The sequence below is a fragment of the Cornus florida genome, unplaced genomic scaffold (assembly GCF_030987335.1).
Source record: "Cornus florida cultivar Cherokee Brave unplaced genomic scaffold, ASM3098733v1 CherokeeBrave_3.0.0_Hap2_Chr02, whole genome shotgun sequence".
NCBI classification, from domain to species: domain Eukaryota; kingdom Viridiplantae; phylum Streptophyta; class Magnoliopsida; order Cornales; family Cornaceae; genus Cornus; species Cornus florida.
The window spans coordinates 58,768,537-58,787,402 of record NW_026775572.1 but is presented as its reverse complement, the minus strand read 5'-3'; the positions used below and the strand labels follow the sequence as shown (position 1 = coordinate 58,787,402).

The following is an 18,866-nucleotide window of genomic DNA, read 5'->3' as shown; positions in this document are numbered from 1 at the left end:
TAAAACCATACATACATATATCACAAATCCTTGCTAGATTAAAGTTAAACAATTATATCTTCCATCAACAACATATATATCAGTTAAAGTCCATGTTGTTCCTATCATTAACATATCAATATTTAATCATGCTTTTCCATCCCTCCTTGTATTTATCTTAACAGATTTGAATTTATCTTAAACAGATTTAGATCATTTAAAACATTACAACACATACAAACACATACAGTATGTAAAAATTCCAGAAACAAACCCCAGTGCCAAACAGGTCGACCGAAGTACCAAACCGGTCGGCCGATACAGTTATTTCGATCGACCTAAATACCTAATTCGGTCGGCTGAAATACAACCTTTATCCCTCACTGTTGAGCTTCGGTCAACCGAAATACCGAACCGGTCGGATAAAACCCTGCGGCTGTGATCATCTTCTCCTACTCCGGCGAACTTTGCTCCATCTAACCTCTATTGTTACAGGTCCTAAGCAGTAACTCTATGTCCCAGAGTTCCCCAACATTGACCATACCGTATTTAAACATTAATACATCAATTTAAAACACATAACATGTATCAAATCATCATATCATGCAAATTCTACACCAACTCCATTATATATTATTATACACTGTAAATTCTGATTTTTAATAATCAAATAGGCTAATTTAATTTAATTAAATACCCTGGAATTAATTTAGGCATGTACAGTAACACAGATCAAAGGAGAAGAGAAGAATTAGAACTTGCCTCAGGGATTTACAGATTGAAACCTAAGCTTCCTTTTTTGTTTTCCTCCTTTTTCCTCTCTCTAATTTCTCTCACTAAACTCTATGTTCTCTCTATTACGTGAATAGGGTTTTTAACCCTTTCTAGACTTACAATTGTATATATATAGGCATATACAAAATAAATCCTAATCCTAGAAGACATCCAAGCCATAGGAAGAAAATAAAAATAAAAGAAAATAGAAAAAAAAGAAGATAATACGTAATATACCGACATATACATATAAGATATAATTATATATATCTATATATATATAATCTGATTTATTCAATACTATCAATTATTTACAAATAATAATAATAGTAACAAGAATAAATTATCCTTAAATACATATATATCTTTATATATATAATCAATTATCCATGGGTAATTATTTGTACCCATTTCACTCCTATCCAAGTATTCCATGCGACCCATTAATTTGGTCCATAACTATTATCCAAATCCACTAATAAAATAAAACATTTTAATCTAACAATTAATTACACAAAATACATATCATCATACAAGTAAACAAATCAGTTAAATCATTTTAAATTCAAATTAATCAAACAAGCACACAATTTACATTTAAACACTCAATTAAATTAAACAAATAGCCAATTAATCAATTAAATAATTAAAAAAAATGCAAGTAAAACAAATAAATAAATACCGAGACTATCCTTTTAAAATTAGGGGTATTACACCAAGCTCGGGGGTCCGGATCTTTATTCGGGTCCTTAACCAAACCCGAGGTCATCTTAGGGCATTACAATCATTTTTAATGTTCAAATATAATTAACATATCATAATATACTTTATAGGGTACAATAGTATCAGCGAATAGCTTAGGGTAGGACGAGAGGAGATGAAAACTGGAAAGCAACAGGAACCGGTCGACGTGTGCACGTCACACGTTAACTGGATTGGCTAAATCGATCGATATGTGCGACATCACGTCGACCAGTTTAGCTCTACGCCCAAAATCTACTACTGCATTGCACCATTGGTCTCAAATGGAAACTCTAGCTCTCCAAGTAGAACAAAACTCTTTTCTTGCTCTTCATCAAAATTTCACCCTAACCCTCACAATTTTAAGCTATAACATGAAAGACATATGAATATAGGTATATAGAAAGAAAGATAAGAGATAGAGAGAGAAAACAAATGGCCGAACATGGGGAAAAAGAAAGGCTTGGTCAAGTCTTCCAAATGAATAAGCGATCCTCCCTTTGCCAAGTGTCAACCTTTGGTTGTTACCAATTCTAGGTAAGTTACCTTTTTACCCTTCTTCATCCTTTACAATGCCGTCCACATCCACAAAGTATCTACCTCAATATATACTTACATACATATGTATATGTGTGTGAAATGCCCATAATGCTCCTCACTTAAAATGAGAAAATCGAGAGAAGTTCTTTAGCCCAGAAATCGTCCAAACTTTCGAAAAACTCTAAAAATGATCCTGTCACTTCTAATTGACTCAAAATAAATAAAAATGCATTTCTAAAACCCTCAACTCGAGAAATGACCAAAACTGCCATCAGGAACCGCATGGCACGCAAAACAAAGCATATAAAATAAATAAAATATTGTAAAAATTCAAAAAAATCCGGGACATTACACAACATAATTGTTTTATTTTTATACGAAGGCATTCAAATTCAAATTTGGCTCCAACAAATCAACAAATATCATTTCAAATTGAAAAGTAGCAACATTTTAAGAAGATTTTATGAATTTTTTATTTTAATTTTCAAATTCTTTTCTTTTTCCCTCCTAATTCCTCCCTTCTAAACTCTATAAATATGGTCATATGTAGAGGAGGCAGAGGGTTAGAAAATAGAGAGAGAGTTAGAGATTTTATATTGTATTGCATTATTTCTTTTATTCAATGAAGAACATCTTTGTTTCTTATGTTTTATTTTATTATTAATATGTTAGCTTAAACACCTTATCTCGAGAGGAAGATGAAGCCACCATGGCTGACATGTAATTAAATTTCTTTCATGTCTTGTTTTATTTTTCCTCTTTAGAGCATGTCATCTATTCTTTTATTATTTGTTCTTAGATTGATAAAGAAAATAGAGGGAGGATTCTTTGTGTTTGACAATTAGTGGTAATTCGGAGAATGTATACTTCTATTTACTAAAGATATACCAGATTAAATAAAAAAAAATGTTCTCTTGAAAATAAGTAAGTGTTATTTAACTCTATATTTTCCTTCATCTCTCCAAGTTGTAATTGAATTGATGAAGTGAATTGCTTCTAAGAGGAAATTGACAAGAACAAAAGAAATTTGTTTGTATGAATCCACGGTGGTGGATTCTCATCCCTCGAGACTTTTTCCATTATTTGATCAAAAAAATTGTTTAATTTTATTTTTATATGTTTTATTTAATTTCATAAGTCAAAAGTTCAAGAAATTATTTTAAAATATTCTTTTTCATCCCATAGATTTTGGTTTTGACTTTGAGTTCGGAATTTAACTTGAGAGTGGTTTGACCTTGCTTATCATATACTATTTTTATCAAGTATTCGCATATTTTTATTATTTTTGTACAAAGTGTAAAAGACGTATTTCATAAATCTACATTCGTCAATATTATCGTCAAGACATAGTCATTTGTAAATAATTTCTCATCATACACAAATTTCGTGGTTATAAAACTTCTATCAAAGTAATCCTCATGGTCAAGCGTGACTTAAAAAATGCAAAAAAGTTAAATATAATTTTGATAAACGGAAGGTTAATGCAATTTATTTGGACTTGCCCTCATAGGTGAGTGAATTTTTAACCTAGTGTGTACTTAGGATAAATGTTATAGAATATCACGAGTGTTGCTAAATTTTTTATTTTATCAATCAATATAGTCTTTACCCATGTTATAAACTATTCAGGATAGGAGATCCTGTGCACGCACTGTTGTAACGTAACTTCGTCATAGTGCAACACAGGTACATCATTTATACAATACATTACATCATGTTACAATGTTGTAATACCATTAAATAAACAATTTAACACATTAACGTTGTTATTGCATAATCATTTTAAAATTATTGTATTTATAATTTAAAATATTTGCGACTAAGATGTAAAGTTATTCATATCGGTATACAAAAATGACCTTCAGTAACGTGACTACAGAACAAAAAATATTTTATTGCTTTGATGTCAATGACAAGGTATCGCTAATGGATTAAATACAGACTCAAATTCATATAATTATGATCTACAAAAATAGTATCATTGGTGCAAGTAGTCTTTATTAGGTTGAAAATAAAATGAGAATAAGTATCATTAATGAATGACCCACCCAATTCGAAAATAGTAAAAATGAACACGTGTTTCTCCCACTTCGTCACTACTATACAAGAACAAAAACTGAATACCAAGTCCGGATGATGACTCAAGGGCATTCAAGCCTCCGAGTAGTATTAAAGAGAATATGACGCAATGAAGATTGAGATCCAAGCCAAGAAGCATTCAAAGGAAAAGGAGAAGGCAAGGCCAAGGATAGCCTGCGAGTGCTCTGGCCAAGACGTCCGAGCGCTCAAAGGGCACCCCAGCCCTTTTTTGCACAATCAACAAGAATGTTCGGATAAGTTTAAAGCACTCAAAGGATATCTACTGAGGCTCTCATGACAACCCCCAGAGTGCTCGGACACCAGCCGAACGCTCCATATTGTGTAGACAGTGAGCAACTTCTAATATCGAGCGCTCGGGCCTTTGCCTGCGAGTGCTCGGACCTACTTTTTCTAACCTGTGTTGTTGACTTTAAAAAGTCACTTTTGACCCTTATTTTGGGGATCTTCCTTGTCTGCAAATGAAGGGGGGCATGAATTTGGAGCCCAGACCATGTGAAGGCTACAGTTGGGGGAGATATATATACTATCTTAAGGGAAATTTTAAGATTACTTTTTTTTTGGCTTGAAAGAGTTTAGAGACATGGTTGCTAAAATCCCGATTTTGAGTCATAGAATTGCACGATTCAAAATCCAAAATTGATCTAAATCGCAGCAAACTCGTGTCTTTGGTAGAATCGGGGGTAAAATGTACCGATTCTACCAAATTGCTTATTTTGGCCTTTATTTTGGGCTGGTTCATTTATTTTTGGGTTGGTTTCTCTTTTTATTACTTGGCAACGAAAAAAAAGAGGCTAGCCCAAAGTCGCACATATTTATTGTATAAAATATAATTATATAATAATAATTAAAATGACTAAGTATACAACGCAAGCCCTAACAGTAGCAAATTAGCAGAGTATAATTCAGAGGCGGCACGACAAAGCAAATTAGCGAACAGATTCTAGAGGCAAATACAGGTGTGTTCTTCTCTCTCTCTCTCTCTCTCTCTCTTTTTTTTTTCCCTTCATTTGTTGATACTTTGGCTGCCTCAATCTAATCAAAGTTAATTACTATTTCTTCATAAATATTTTCTTTGATTTTCACTTGATTCTCTTGATTTCTTGATCTATTTCCTGAGTAAATTCTACGAGTTCTAGTTGATATAGCAGAATTCAGTATATCATTTAAATGTAAACTGCAGTAAATTCTTGAAAAATGACTACTTTGTTATGATAATTTTATTATATTTGCTGATTTGTATGTTTTCGACTATCAGTTGATATAGTAGCATTTAGTATATCATTTTTTTTTTTTGGTTATATACAGTGTTATTAAAAGCCCAAGGCACTAGAGGTCCCTTATAGCCTAGGCGTAAGGCGCTACTAATAAAGCTTCTTTAAGAAAAACAATAAATGGAAGATATTTAAATTCATAAGAAAGATTCGAAAGAAGCAAAAAATAAACCAATTAACCATATATTATAAATTTATACTTGACGCCTTAAGCAAAAGCTATCATTTGAGTCCAAAACAGATCCATAATCAATACTTAGTAGCCTACCAAATCTATAAACCAAACAACAAAATATTAGTTTCAGTTTTGAGTTTTGAGTTTTGAGTTTTGAGTTTTGACTCGGACTCCTAAAACCAAATAATCTTAAGGAACCTAAATATCATCCTCTTCACCAAACAACATAGTCTTATCATTGTCCCTATTAAAAGATTTGTAACCCTCAGCATCTTCTTCCTCTTTTGTCTCCTCAGAGTTTGCCTCTTTCTTATCTATAATTTGTAGTGAAGACAAGCATGAAGGTGTTGTCCTCTTTGTTGCCCTTGGAGTTGATCTTGATCTTAAACTATGGCTGGACTCTCCAGCCCCGTTAGCTCTAGAAACTGCACCCCATGTTAAAGAGTCGTCTTCAAACACCAACTCATCTTCGACATCTACATCTTCATCCATTGTCAACCACTTATTGCTATCATCTATATCATTTAAAAGGATGAGATCGATCCTATCACGTATGTCATATCATTGTTTTAGTGCTCTATTATACTTGATGAAAACCAAATCATTCAGTCGACATTGAGTTAGCCGGTTCCTCTTCTTACTATGGAGCTGCATTAATTCAAATAATTAATAAGTATAACTTTTATAATCTAAATTTTTATCATTGAATTACTAATACTACAAACTTACATGTTCAAATATACTCCAATTTTGTTCACACCCAGATGCGTTACATGTGAGGCTAAGTACTTTAATAGCAAACTTTTGCAAATTAAGAGTTGTAGAACCATATGCGGATCACCAATTGGCTGTTATTTACACATTATTAGTAAAAAATTAACAAAATTAAAATTCAAATATTCTAAAAAATGATTAATTGAGTTGTTTACCTGGTGCCCTTGACTTTCTTTGTCTAATAGCAATTGATGAGCCAAATAGACCATCAGCTTTCATATATCTACTCAACTCCAAAGAAATTTTATCTTGCACTTCAGTGGTTGGGCCAATCTTTCTATGCATTGATATAAACCACGCATCACCTCTTCATCTTGCTCAATTTTTGGATTGCTATACAAATATTATGGGTTCAAGAAATACCCAGCTGCATGCAAAGGGCGATGAAGTTGGATATTCCATATATCATTAATGATCTTAAAGATGTCCTCATACTTCTACTCATTCCCACCAAAAGCTTTGGCTATGGCTTCTTTAACCCTATCCATAGCCTTATAAATATATCCCATTAGAGGCTTTCTTTCACCGTCAACCAACTTAAATACACAAACAAGAAAGATTATTACTTTGAGAGAGTACATAATGTTTGTCCAAAGTGTAGGCATCAACACAATCTGTGCTACATTTTTCCCTTGTATTTCTTTCGCCCATTTACTGGAGGTCCATTCTTATGAAGTGAACATCTTCCTCAAGCAATCCTCTTGATGATGGATGCTTGATAACATGACAAATGAAGTGGCAAATCGAGTCTTTGTAGGTCTAAGCAACTTTTTATGTCCAGCATAACACCTCATCATGTTTAATAAACCCGAACGGTTATAAATATAACCATTTAATATTATAGCTCTCTTTATAGTCCTCATTATATTTGAGATCTTAGCAATGTCCTCCAACATCAGATCCACACAATGTGCAGCACAAGGTGACCAATACAAATGTCGGTACCTTCCCTCCAACATTCTCCCTATTGTAAAGAAAGAAAATTTGGATTAATAGAAGGCTAGAAGCAATAAACTTAAAATTTTCACATTAAGTACATATTGACATTTATACTTGCCACAACATTAGAAGAGGCACTATAAGTGACTACTTGAATCTCTCTTCTTCTTCTTTCTTTTTTTTTTTTTTTTTTTTTTTTTTCATAATTGGTGTTGCATAAATAAAAAAGAAATATTTATAGATGCACAGAAGGCATACCCTCGGAAATTACAATAAACTAAAAAATTGAAATTGAACTCAAAAAGTAGGAAGATAAAAAACAAAACAAAATAAATCCTTAGCCACAATAAACTAGCAAACAGCAGCCCAAAGATCAGGCCAAAATGTCTGCTAAAACAACATCTTGAACTTGAAGCACCTCCAAGAGAAGAGTTCGAGCCACAACTTCTGGAGCATTGGATACCCCATCATATAATTTAATATTCCTTTCTTTCCATACAGACCATCTAGACCGAGCCTTACCCCAGCAAATCTTGTACCATTGCACATTGCCAATAGTAGACTTGCAAATATCCCAAGAAGTCTTAAAAGAAAACTTACCTCCACCCCACAAAATTTTGTCAACCTGTGTTCTTTGCAAGGACTGTAAAAACTGTCTAAAATGAAGAAAGATATCATCATGTAACAACTGAAAATCCCAGTCCCCATTAACCATCAAAACATCGACCCTACTATGCAATTCCAAAGACAATCTTCTAGCCATCCTATGGCCAAATTTCTGAGTAAGAGTTTGACCAAGACACCAGGGATCAAAAAATAGTTATACCAATTTCCTATTCCCAATCTGATAAGAAACATTAGCTTTCATAATGTCTTTAATGTCCACCATAGATTTCCAAATAACAGAAGCAGTCCCTTTAGAAATTACAGTCCATTATAAAGAGTTAAGAACTTGTTAAGCAAGTCAAAAAATACATGAATCATATTTGTTGCTCCAATTTGCTGCACGAACTTGTTCAGCAAGTCAAACATTTTTTCACCAGTCTTTGAATAAGAGGAAACATCAACAGATTTAATGAACATTGTCCCTTTAGGACAATTCACCAAAAAATTAATCAAATTGATAAGTATACAAAACCTATTATTTCATGCACCAAAATAAGCTTTTAATTAGAGTTTTATATTATTTAAATATTCTTATATGCTTGTTTTGTGTTTTGTAAGTGTTAATGCATGAATGGGAATAATGTAAGCAAAAATGGAGAACAAATGACAATCTGTTGTTGCAGCACAAAAGGTTATATGTTTTACTAAGCAAAAGAAAACACAAGGAGCATTGTAGTTGAGATGGAATTGTGTTCAAATGTCTTTCATAAGTTCCCAAGTTTGAATCCTTCCAGAGACGAGAAGCATTGTCTTTTTGGTCCTCTATCTAGTCAGCGTGCCACATCATCATTAGCAAAATATATATATATATTGAAGGAAGAATTAGAAAAGGAGGAGAGAGAAAGAAGAAAAGAAAAGAAAAAGAGAATGATGATGAGTTAGAAAAGGAGGAGAGATAAAGAAGAAATGAGAATTAGAAAAAGTTAGAAAGTGGGTAAGGAAGGAAAGTCAACAATAAAAGTAGCAGAGAAGTAGCGTGATGAAATGAAGAAGAAATTTGGGCAAAACCATCATCATAGCCTACAAGTGGGTTATTTCATTTGACTATAAATTGCATGCTTAGGAGGCAGAGAGAGGGGAGTTAGATAGTTAGAGATGTACTTTTCATTGAGAGTTTAATTCCTTATATAATTTTTCTTAAAATCTTCTCTAATTTAATGCAAGTTATTTTCACAAGTTTTATTCTCATTTAAATTCAAGTAAGTTAGTTTAATTTACATGCTTTCATTTCTTGTTGATTCTCATTTTATTTCAATCATTCATGACAAACCTCAAAATTAATGTTTTTAAAAACTCTTGTTCAAAAATAGAAACTCACTTGAATGCGTGGTTCGACCCTAATTACCATTAGACATTTTTAGTTAAATGGTTATAAATATTTAATCTTGATATGGAGTATATTTGACAACGACAAGTCCATAAATACACGCCTATCACAAATACCTCTGTCTTTTATCCTTCCATCCATCTGCCATAATTGTGCATCCATATTTTGCCCATTCCTTGCTATAATCCTGTATTAAATTGTCTGTATACTCCAGTTCTTTTTTAAGGAGGGAACTTTCACCTCATGATAAGAAGGAGGTTTCATTCTTGGACCATGTTGGCCAATAGCTTCAACAACTAGTGCAAAACTATCATAATTAAGGGCATTGAATGATATCCCAGTATCATACATCCATCTTGTAAACCGTTGGCATGCTCGGTTTCTAAGTTCTTTCTTGCAGGCATTATCAATTGTTGTTTGCTTATCCTTGTCATTTTTTCTATTTTACATAGCTACTTCCGGAGGAGGGGTGAAGTACAAATCAATGGACCTTTCTATTTTTGTTTTTTTAATTGAATATTATTGCTTCCAGTTCCACTTGCCACTCTTTTACCCTTAACATCAATAAATGCAACATAATCCTCATCTTGATCATCCATGTCATCAAAATCAGGCAACAAATTTGTGTATTCATTTTCTTTTTTCTTCTTGCTCATGTATTCTCTAATCTATTCTTTCACACGTTCAGGGCACTTTTTTCAACTTGTACATTTCTATGTCCTCCTACAATGTGTTGATTAGCCCTATAAATACCTCATTTCATAACTTTTTTTACAAAAATTACACGTTGTTGCAATCCTATCTTGTGGGTTTTGCAGGTGGCAATAATTCCAAGCTGGATCTTTTGACATTTTTTCCTATCTATTTACAATGAGAAATAGAATGGAGTCAATGGACCAAGTTAAATTTAGCAACAGCATTCAACAAACAACATTCAGGCTTTTCAGCAAACAACATTCAGAAATATGCATTCAAAATTTAAATAATCTAGCAAAATTCAGCAAACAACATGCAACAAAATTCAACAAACTGCATTCAAAAGAAGAAAAAACAGAACACAACAACAACAACAACAACAAAAAAAAGAAAAAGAAAAAGAGACAGATAGCCTTCAAAGAAGAAGGGAGAAAAAAAAAATCTGCAAACAACTCAGAAGGAATGTTAACCAATAAGACAACCTTCAAAGAAGAAGGGAAGAAAAAAAAATGAGAGATAGAGATTAGAGGAAGAAAAAGTCAGAAGGACATCAAACAGAGATTGAAAAAAAAAAAAACAGAGATAAGAACAAATAGATGAAGAAAAAAAAGAAAGAAAGGAAAAAAAAAAAAAAAAAAGGAGCCTTGAGCCCCCAAACAGAGATTGAAAAAAAAAAAAAAAATTGTTCACAAAGGGGGAAGCAGAGAAAAAAAAAAAAAACAGAGCCCTGAGCCCCCAAACAGAGATTGAAAAAAATAAATTGTTCATAGAGAGAAATAGAGAGAAAGACTCATAGAGAAGTAGATGAAGGAAAAAAAATAAAATAGAGGCCCTAGAAGAAGTAGATGAAGTCATGAAGAAAAGAAATAAAGAAAGAAAACACTGTTGTACGAGAAAAAAATAGAGATTGAAAAAAATAATCATAATAAAAATAAATAAATATAACACTTTTCATGAGTAAAAGGAAGAAATACAGAGAGACAGACGGGAGAGCAGAAGATGAAGAAAAAGAAAGAAGAATTAAAAAAAAAACCAGAGACCCAGAAGAAAATATATATATATATATATATGAGAGAGAGAGAAGAAAGAAATGAAGAGAGAGAGAAGAGGGAAAGGAGGAAAAAAAACTTAATTGACCTGGTAGGCTTGTTCCTGGCTTCATCTTCATCAGAAAGAGGCAACTGATAACCCTTTCTTCTCTTTCTTTCTTTCTCTATCTTCTCTTTCCTACTCCCTCACATCTTTCTTTCTTCTGCAGCTTTTGCTTGATTGATTTGTTGACTATTGGGACCATTGGGTTGCCTCAGAAGAAGACCAAATTACCATTTTTTGCTTTTAGTTTCCAAAAGCCTGTAAGTATATACTAATATATAAACTATAAAAGCAAACACGTAAAATATATAAAAGGAAATAGCACCTTATAATACATGTGCACCTTATAAAAGCCCCAAGGCGTAGACAAGGCGCACGCCTATTAAAGGTCGCTACGCCTGGGGGAATTACAGGCGCTGAAGGTGTGCCTGTGTGCGCCTCACGCCTAAGCACACGCCCAGGCACACTTTTAACAACACTGGTTGTATGTGTTTAATTTGGGGGCTGTTTGGGGGGTCTTGTGTGTATTTGTTTATGCATGCTAATTTAGGGATTTTCCTGGGCTTGGTGATCAAGTGTATCACATATCTAATTAAAATTTGAAACTTGTGTTTAGTGTCAATATTTTTAATTTGATATGGAGCCTTGGCTGTTACAACTTACAAGTAAATAGAAAGAAAATAGTACACATTATTACAATTTAATTTATGCCTTATGCTTTTGTGAAGCAATCCTGATTTGTTTACGTTCTGTTTGTTTTTTTTTTTTTTAGTTTCTGTTTCAATTTGTTGAGTGCTGAATGCAAAACTTTTGATTGGTTGAATAACTTGAATTATATGAATATTGTAATAGATGTTATCAGCTAAAAGTTCTAGTAAAAGTATGAGAAAAAATGCTTTGGGACAAAGATTAGATCCGGGATGGGAACATGGGGTTGAGGATGGGATTTCAAAAAAGTGAAGTGTCAGTATTACGACACTTCTCATTATGGGGGTATTTTTAGGCATAAACATCACTTGGCTGGCACTCATTTAAAAGTTGAGCCGTGTCCACAAGTGGCCGAAGACGTGAAAAATAATTTCCAAAACTTCTTCAAGCTCATTCAAAGGAAAGTGAAAAGAAGAGAGAAAAAATTATATGATGTTGATATCAATGATGATGATAGTGAATGCATAGCCTTAGAACAATCAAAGAAGCAGAAACAATGTGGTGTACTGGATAGATTTGTAACAAAGAGTTCGGCCCGGCAAACAACAATGAATGAGAAATTTAAAAAGGATGAGAGAAATGTCATATGTCAAATCATAGCCCGATTTTTTATTTTTATTTTATACAAGTGCTATACCATTCAATTGTGTAAATAATCCCATATTTCCTCTTATCATTAATGGATTGGAAAGTATGGGAGAGGGCTCATTCCTCATTCTTATCATGAAATTAGAGAGACATTATTGAAGAAGGAAGTGCGTGAAACATTGAATATACTTGAGAATTTTAGAGAAGAATGGGTGACGACTCGATGTACTATTATGTCAGATGGGTGGTCTGACAGGAGGAGACGTTCAATATGTAATTTTCTTGTCAATAGCCTATCGGGAACTATCTTTTTGTCATCTCGAGATACTTCCGATATTTCAAAAACTAGCCAAATGGTTTTTGAAATGTTAGATGAAATTGTGAAAAAAGTTGGAGAAGAAAATGTTGTACAAGTTATGATTGATAATGCTTCTAACTACAAATTGGCTAGAGAGATGTTGATGGAAAAGAGGAAAAAGTTATTTTGGACACCTTGTGCTGCTTATTGCATTGATTTGATGTTGGAGGATTTTAAGAAAAATATTAAGATGCACCATGTGACAATTGAAAAGGGAAGGATGATTGTTTCATACATTTATTCGAGGTGTATGCTTAACCATTGGATGAATGAATTCACAAATGGCAAAGGAGCTTATTAGACCTGCAGTGAAGCGATTTGCCACTTCTTACTTAACTTTGCAGCGCCTTAATCAACTAAAAGGAGAATTGAAGAATCTTTTTACATCCTTTAAGTGGAAGTCTAGTAAGTTTGCAAGGACACATAAAAAAAGAATTGAAGGCGTGGCTTTAGACAATCGTAACTTCTGGATAAATTTTGTTAGTTGTCTAAGAGCTGCAATACCTCTTGTTAAAGTACTCCGATTGGTGGATTCTGATGAGAGACCAGCTATGGTATTCATTTATGAAGCAATGGATCGTGCCAAGGAGGAAATTCAAAAAAACTTCAATAACATCAAAAAGTGGTAAAGTTTTAATTTATTTAAAAATTAAAAGAGTAATAAAGTTCTTTATTGTTTAGAATATAGTATTGTTTTTAAATAGTTAAACTGAAAATTACTAGACTTACATTAAATTAACGATTTTGTAGGTATGAACCTATTTGGAAGATCATTGATGAAAGATGGGCATCTTAACTTCATCAACCCTTGCACGTGACAACATATTTTCTGAATCCCCAACTCCAGTATAGTCCAAGTTTTCCATTTAGATACAGAGGTGAAAATAGGGGTTTATAAATGTCTCCAAGGAATGGTTCCTGAATCTAATGAGAGAGTAAAAATTGATTGCCAAATTGATGCATTCAAAGTTGCAAGTGGACTTTTTAGCATAGAAAATGCAATATTGACAAGGAACAAGAAGTCTCCAAGTTAGAAAATGCAATATTGATATTTCATAATTCAAATTTCAATTGAAAATTAAACAATTTGAACTTTAATGTTATAACTTTTTTTAATATAACAGCTGATTGGTGGGATTCATATGGTAATGTGTGCCCTAAATTAAAGCGGTTTGCAATTAGAATATTGAGTTTAACATGTAGCTCTTTGGGATGTGAAAGGAACTGGCGTGCCTTTGAGATGGTAAATTACCGAATAATACATAGTTCTAAAATTTTAATAATGTTGTAGTTTAGTTTTAAGTTTTAACCTTATTGGCAATATGTTTAGGTGCATTCAAAAAGGAGAAATCGGAAGCAACAAAAGAAACTGAATGATTTGGTATTTGTTATATATAATATAAAATTGAGGGAGAGGCACGTGAAAAGACAAGCCGTCATAGAACCAATTAATTTGTTTTGAGGATGTTTCTTCTGATGATGAATGGATTACCAAAAAAGAGGATCCGATTCTTCCAACAAAAACTAAATGGTTGAGGGTTCTTGATGACAAAGTTCAAGAAGGTGATACCGATGAAGATGAAGTGGAAAGGGTGACTAGGACACGTAAGAACTTAAACTTTAAACTTTTATTATAATATTGTATAAATTATTAAATTATATTAATTTTCTTTCTTTCTTTATGCTTTATAGTTAAGGAAATTTATGCAATTGATGACAATGAAGACGTGGATCCATTAAATCTTATTGCTGGTGCTAATGAGGAAGATGGTGATGATGATGCTGATGGTGATGAGTTCGATGAAGACTTTATGGATATGTAATTTTAGTTTGTAACTTTGGAGATGGATGAGTTAGGATTTGAGATTTGTGAACTCGTGTTATTTTGAGCTACATTCTCTTTTATTTATATTCGGACTTTGGAATGGTACTTATGTACATTTTTGTGTGTGTATGTGTGTTTTGGCTTTATTTTTGTTATATTTTACAGATATTATTGTTTAAGAAGTTAGTTTCAATTGTTTTTTCACAATTCGGTAGAATCTTACGATTCACGATCCGATTTTACGATTCCAATTCTACGGAGCTCAAAACGATTCTATGTAAAATCCCAATTTTAACAACCTTGTCCAGAGAGAGAAATATTAAGAGAGCAAGAGAAGGGCAGAAATGAAGCTCGAAAAGAGGAAGTTTTCAGCTTCAATGGAGGCTTCAACCATGCAAATAAGAAGCTAACTCTCTTCCTATGGAGTTGATGTAGCCACCTCCAGGTAATTATGGTTTGATCTTTGTTAATATTTTGGGGAAAATGATGTATTTGTATAGTTATTGTATAACTTTGATGTTTACAAGTTCTAAGTATCTTGTAATGAATTTTAATGTGCAAAATCTTTTATGATGAAAACCTCTTCTTGTCTTAGAAAGCTTTTATTATAAGGGAACTTTGTTCATTTTCATGATGACAATGAGAATGATGAGTTATACAATTATTTGCATGACATACAAAGCAAGAATTTTGATATATCATACTTAGAGAAGACAAGTTGTACTATATGTTAGTCTACCTTAGTTAGGTGGACAATTTATGCTAACCAAAGATGAACTATGCTTAATTCTTGAATTACATGCCCATTTACTTTCTTGATGATTCCGTTGTGAGGGTAAGTCATACGAATTATTGCTATGCATCTTATAGTTTTCCCCATCATAAACGAAATCGGCCATGGTTATGAGGGGATGATGAAGTCAGTTCCCTAGCTATCTCTCCATTTGAAAACTTAATCATTTAATTTCAAGTCTTGTATTTAATTTCAAGTAATTTAGATTACTCAACAATTAACATTCAACCATTCTCGAATTAAACCAGAATTAATCTTGCAAAATTAATGGCCATAAAGTTCACTAACCTAGTAGTTCGACACCCTTTATGTAACTATATCCTACAAAAACTCATGCTATTGCGAGTGATTTTTAATTGAAAAGAATAACAAACATTAGTATTAGAGAATTATTTATTATCCTTCTGATCGTATTAGTTGATCGTAGTATATTCAACTTCTAGTTCTGTATTGCTTGAACTCTTAAGACTCCTTATCAAGGTCTAACTTGATCAATAAATTGAAGTTGTTTGTATAATTTAAACCTGAAAATAATAACCAACATTGTAAATCAACGTAAATAAATTTATATAATACATATCAACGCACACATATAGACAGAGATGAAAATAGAGACCTACTCGATTTGAAGACAATGTTATCGATCTTAAAACATGTAATAAGTTGTGACAACTGTGACAACATCATCTTTATGAAGGGTTGAAAACTTTATTAAAACATTCCCTGAAAAAAAAAAAAAAAAAAAAATGCATTGTCTACATATATATTGGAAAGAGATAATATACCGATCATACAAAAATAATCGTTGTATAGGAATCCTAACTGTAAAGTATATGAAATCCATGTAGACTTGAAGCTTTTAGCTTTGTGGGGATTGAATGTTCGGGGAATGAATTGCTATTGAAATTTATTCTTAAAGTAGAATTGCTTTAAATTAACAATTTGAAAACTCAAATTTTTTTTAAACATTATATAATTTAATGAAATTGTAATATGTATGTTAATTTGTAGATTTTAAAAAGTTAAAGTGTTTTTGAAAAAACCCATTATATAAAAAATGTGTAGAAAAACACCCATGCAGTTTAGTATGTACATTTGAAAATTTGTGCAAATTGCACCATGATCATTAATTTTGACCATTTTTTTTTTATATTTATAAAAACCCCTAAATCCCTTAATAAAATTTGTGCATAAAAGTGTTTTTAAAATTTTATTTTGCTTTTAAGGGCATTTTAGATATTTTAGTCTTCAAATTGAGAAATATCCTCATTTACTCAATTTGAAAAATATAAGGGAATTTTTTGAACACTGGGGTTTTTGGCACATTCAGTTTTTATTTTTATTTTTATTTGCACTTTATGCCTTTAGAAAATTTCCAAATTAAATAGATATTTTAATAGGAAGACTACACTTACATAGAGTTAGGAGCCTTAAATATCAAAATGGTCTATTTTAAAAGTTCATTTTTCACTTTGATTGAATTAAGTAAAATAATTACATATGCATCAATAACTATTATTTAGGTCCAAAATGCCCTCCAAACACTTATTCTAAAATACTAAAAATTATTTCCCTAAAATCAAGTAATTTCTTTAAATAATTTATTTCCTTTAACTTTAAACCATATTGCTACAACTTTCATACACACACACACACGATATCTTATACAAATAATAAAAAAGATTCAATATAGTAAAAAAATGGGGCAATCAAAGGTTAGTCCCCAAAAAGAAAAATATAATTCAACTCAAAAAATTTAAATAGTCTTTACTGTGTTGCATGCCTTGAGATGATCATTAATTTTTTGACTCAATTAATTCCACTTGTTTTATAAATAAAAAAAAACAAAAAATAACAAAAAAGGTAGTGCACCCTTTACTGAAGCAATGGTTTAGTTTTTTCAGGGTTGGCCCTGAGATTGACAAAATCTTGAGAGGCCCTAGGTGAACTTAAATATGAAGTCTTTTAATTACTGAAATGCACACTAACATACGCATAAAGTAGTAAAAGGTCATATTCAATTTCGAATTTAATCACCAAGTTTTTAAGGGCTCTAATATTGAATGGGTTGTGAATTCATTTAATCGAACGACTCTAAAATGTTGTGTTTTTTTTTTTTTTTTTATTATTATTATTATTTTTTTTTGGTTTTTTAAACATATCATTTATGGACCTAAAAATTTTGAGGCCCTCTAAATGTTGAGGCCCTAGGCGACCGCCTTTCTCATGTGTGGGTACTGTGTACATATATATATGATTAAAGTTATGTGCAAATAAATTTATATATATATATATGTATATAGGATGAATTTCCACTTAGTGAAAAAAAAAAATCTATGCATAATAAATTTTCACTAAATTATTTGTATATTTCTAAATTGATATTTGTAGGTTTGAACCATACGGAATAGGAGATATCGTTAAATTTTTTTGCACAAAATTTATAATATATATATATATATATATATATATATATATATAATATATTTATGTTGTCTTTTATTTTATTTATTTTGGTAATATATACACCATATACAAAAATGCCAAGTTGAAAGTTAACTTAGAAATCTTGTTTTTCTAAATTTTATGAATGAAAGAATTATTTGATTTATGAAGGATATTTTGGTATTTTGAAATAAGAATTTAAAGGGTAGTTTAGACCTAAATAATAGTTTTTAATGCACATGTAATTATTTTACCTAACTTGACCAAATTGAAAAATTAACTTTAAAAATAGAGTGATTTATTATTTAAGGCTCCTAAATCTACTTAAATATATTTTTCCCTAATATTTAACTAAATTAATCCATTTGTATACTTAACATTGTCTGAAGGTAACAATGTCTTTGTAAAAGGGCAAAATTGTTATTTAAAATATCTTTTTGCAAAAATTATTAAATAATAAGAGGATCATAAATCACTTGATGATCCAATCAAATCAATACTAATACTTAGATTTCTTATTAAATTCTGATAAATCTAGTTTCCTTAATTAAAGAAATTTAATTGGTATGAACCACATGATCTAAGACCATTTATTAAGTTTTTTAATTTTTGTTGTCCTGACAAAGAACTCAAACACTTGAACTAGCTATCTTTGGTTTTGGAAGTTTTAAGATATTATCATCAAGCCATGGTTATTTGTAATTAATTTCTGATAATACAAAAATTTCATCGTTAGAAAACGACTATCTAAGTAATCCTCATGGTCAGGTGCGATTTTAAAAATACAAAAAATTTAATATAATCTTAATAAATTTAACAGAAGGTTAATGCAATTTATTTGGGACTTGCCTTCATATGTAAGTGAATTTTTTTAACTACCTGTGTACTTAGGATAAATGTTATAGAATATCATCAGCATTTTTAAAATTTTCATTTTATCAATCAACATGACACATGTTAAAAACCATTCAGGATAAGAGATCGATCCTGCGCAATGCTGCAACGTAGCTTCATTACTGTGCAAAACAAATACTAGTACATCACTTATATAATATATTATATTGTGTTGCAATGT

General features: G+C 31.5%; 1 protein-coding gene across 1 annotated transcript; it reads left to right on the top strand.

The window, feature by feature from the left end:
• Positions 1-13,009: 13,009 nt before the first annotated feature.
• LOC132296285 (uncharacterized) lies at positions 13,010-14,551 on the top strand. Its single transcript, XM_059794495.1, has 6 exons — positions 13,010-13,353; positions 13,576-13,757; positions 13,853-13,971; positions 14,059-14,109; positions 14,192-14,333; positions 14,421-14,551. The coding sequence occupies exons 1-6, from the start codon at positions 13,010-13,012 to the stop codon at positions 14,549-14,551; spliced, it is 969 nt and encodes a 322-aa protein (XP_059650478.1).
• Positions 14,552-18,866: the final 4,315 nt, after the last annotated feature.

Bases quoted from the DNA above. Each gene is read 5' to 3' on its own strand.
- LOC132296285 (XM_059794495.1), top strand. From the start codon at position 13,010: ATGGCAAAGGAGCTTATTAGACCTGCAGTGAAGCGATTTGCCACTTCT. The intron at 13,972-14,058 runs GTAAATTACCGA...CAATATGTTTAG, and splicing joins ACTGGCGTGCCTTTGAGATG to GTGCATTCAAAAAGGAGAAA. The intron at 14,334-14,420 runs GTAAGAACTTAA...TATGCTTTATAG, and splicing joins GGAAAGGGTGACTAGGACAC to TTAAGGAAATTTATGCAATT.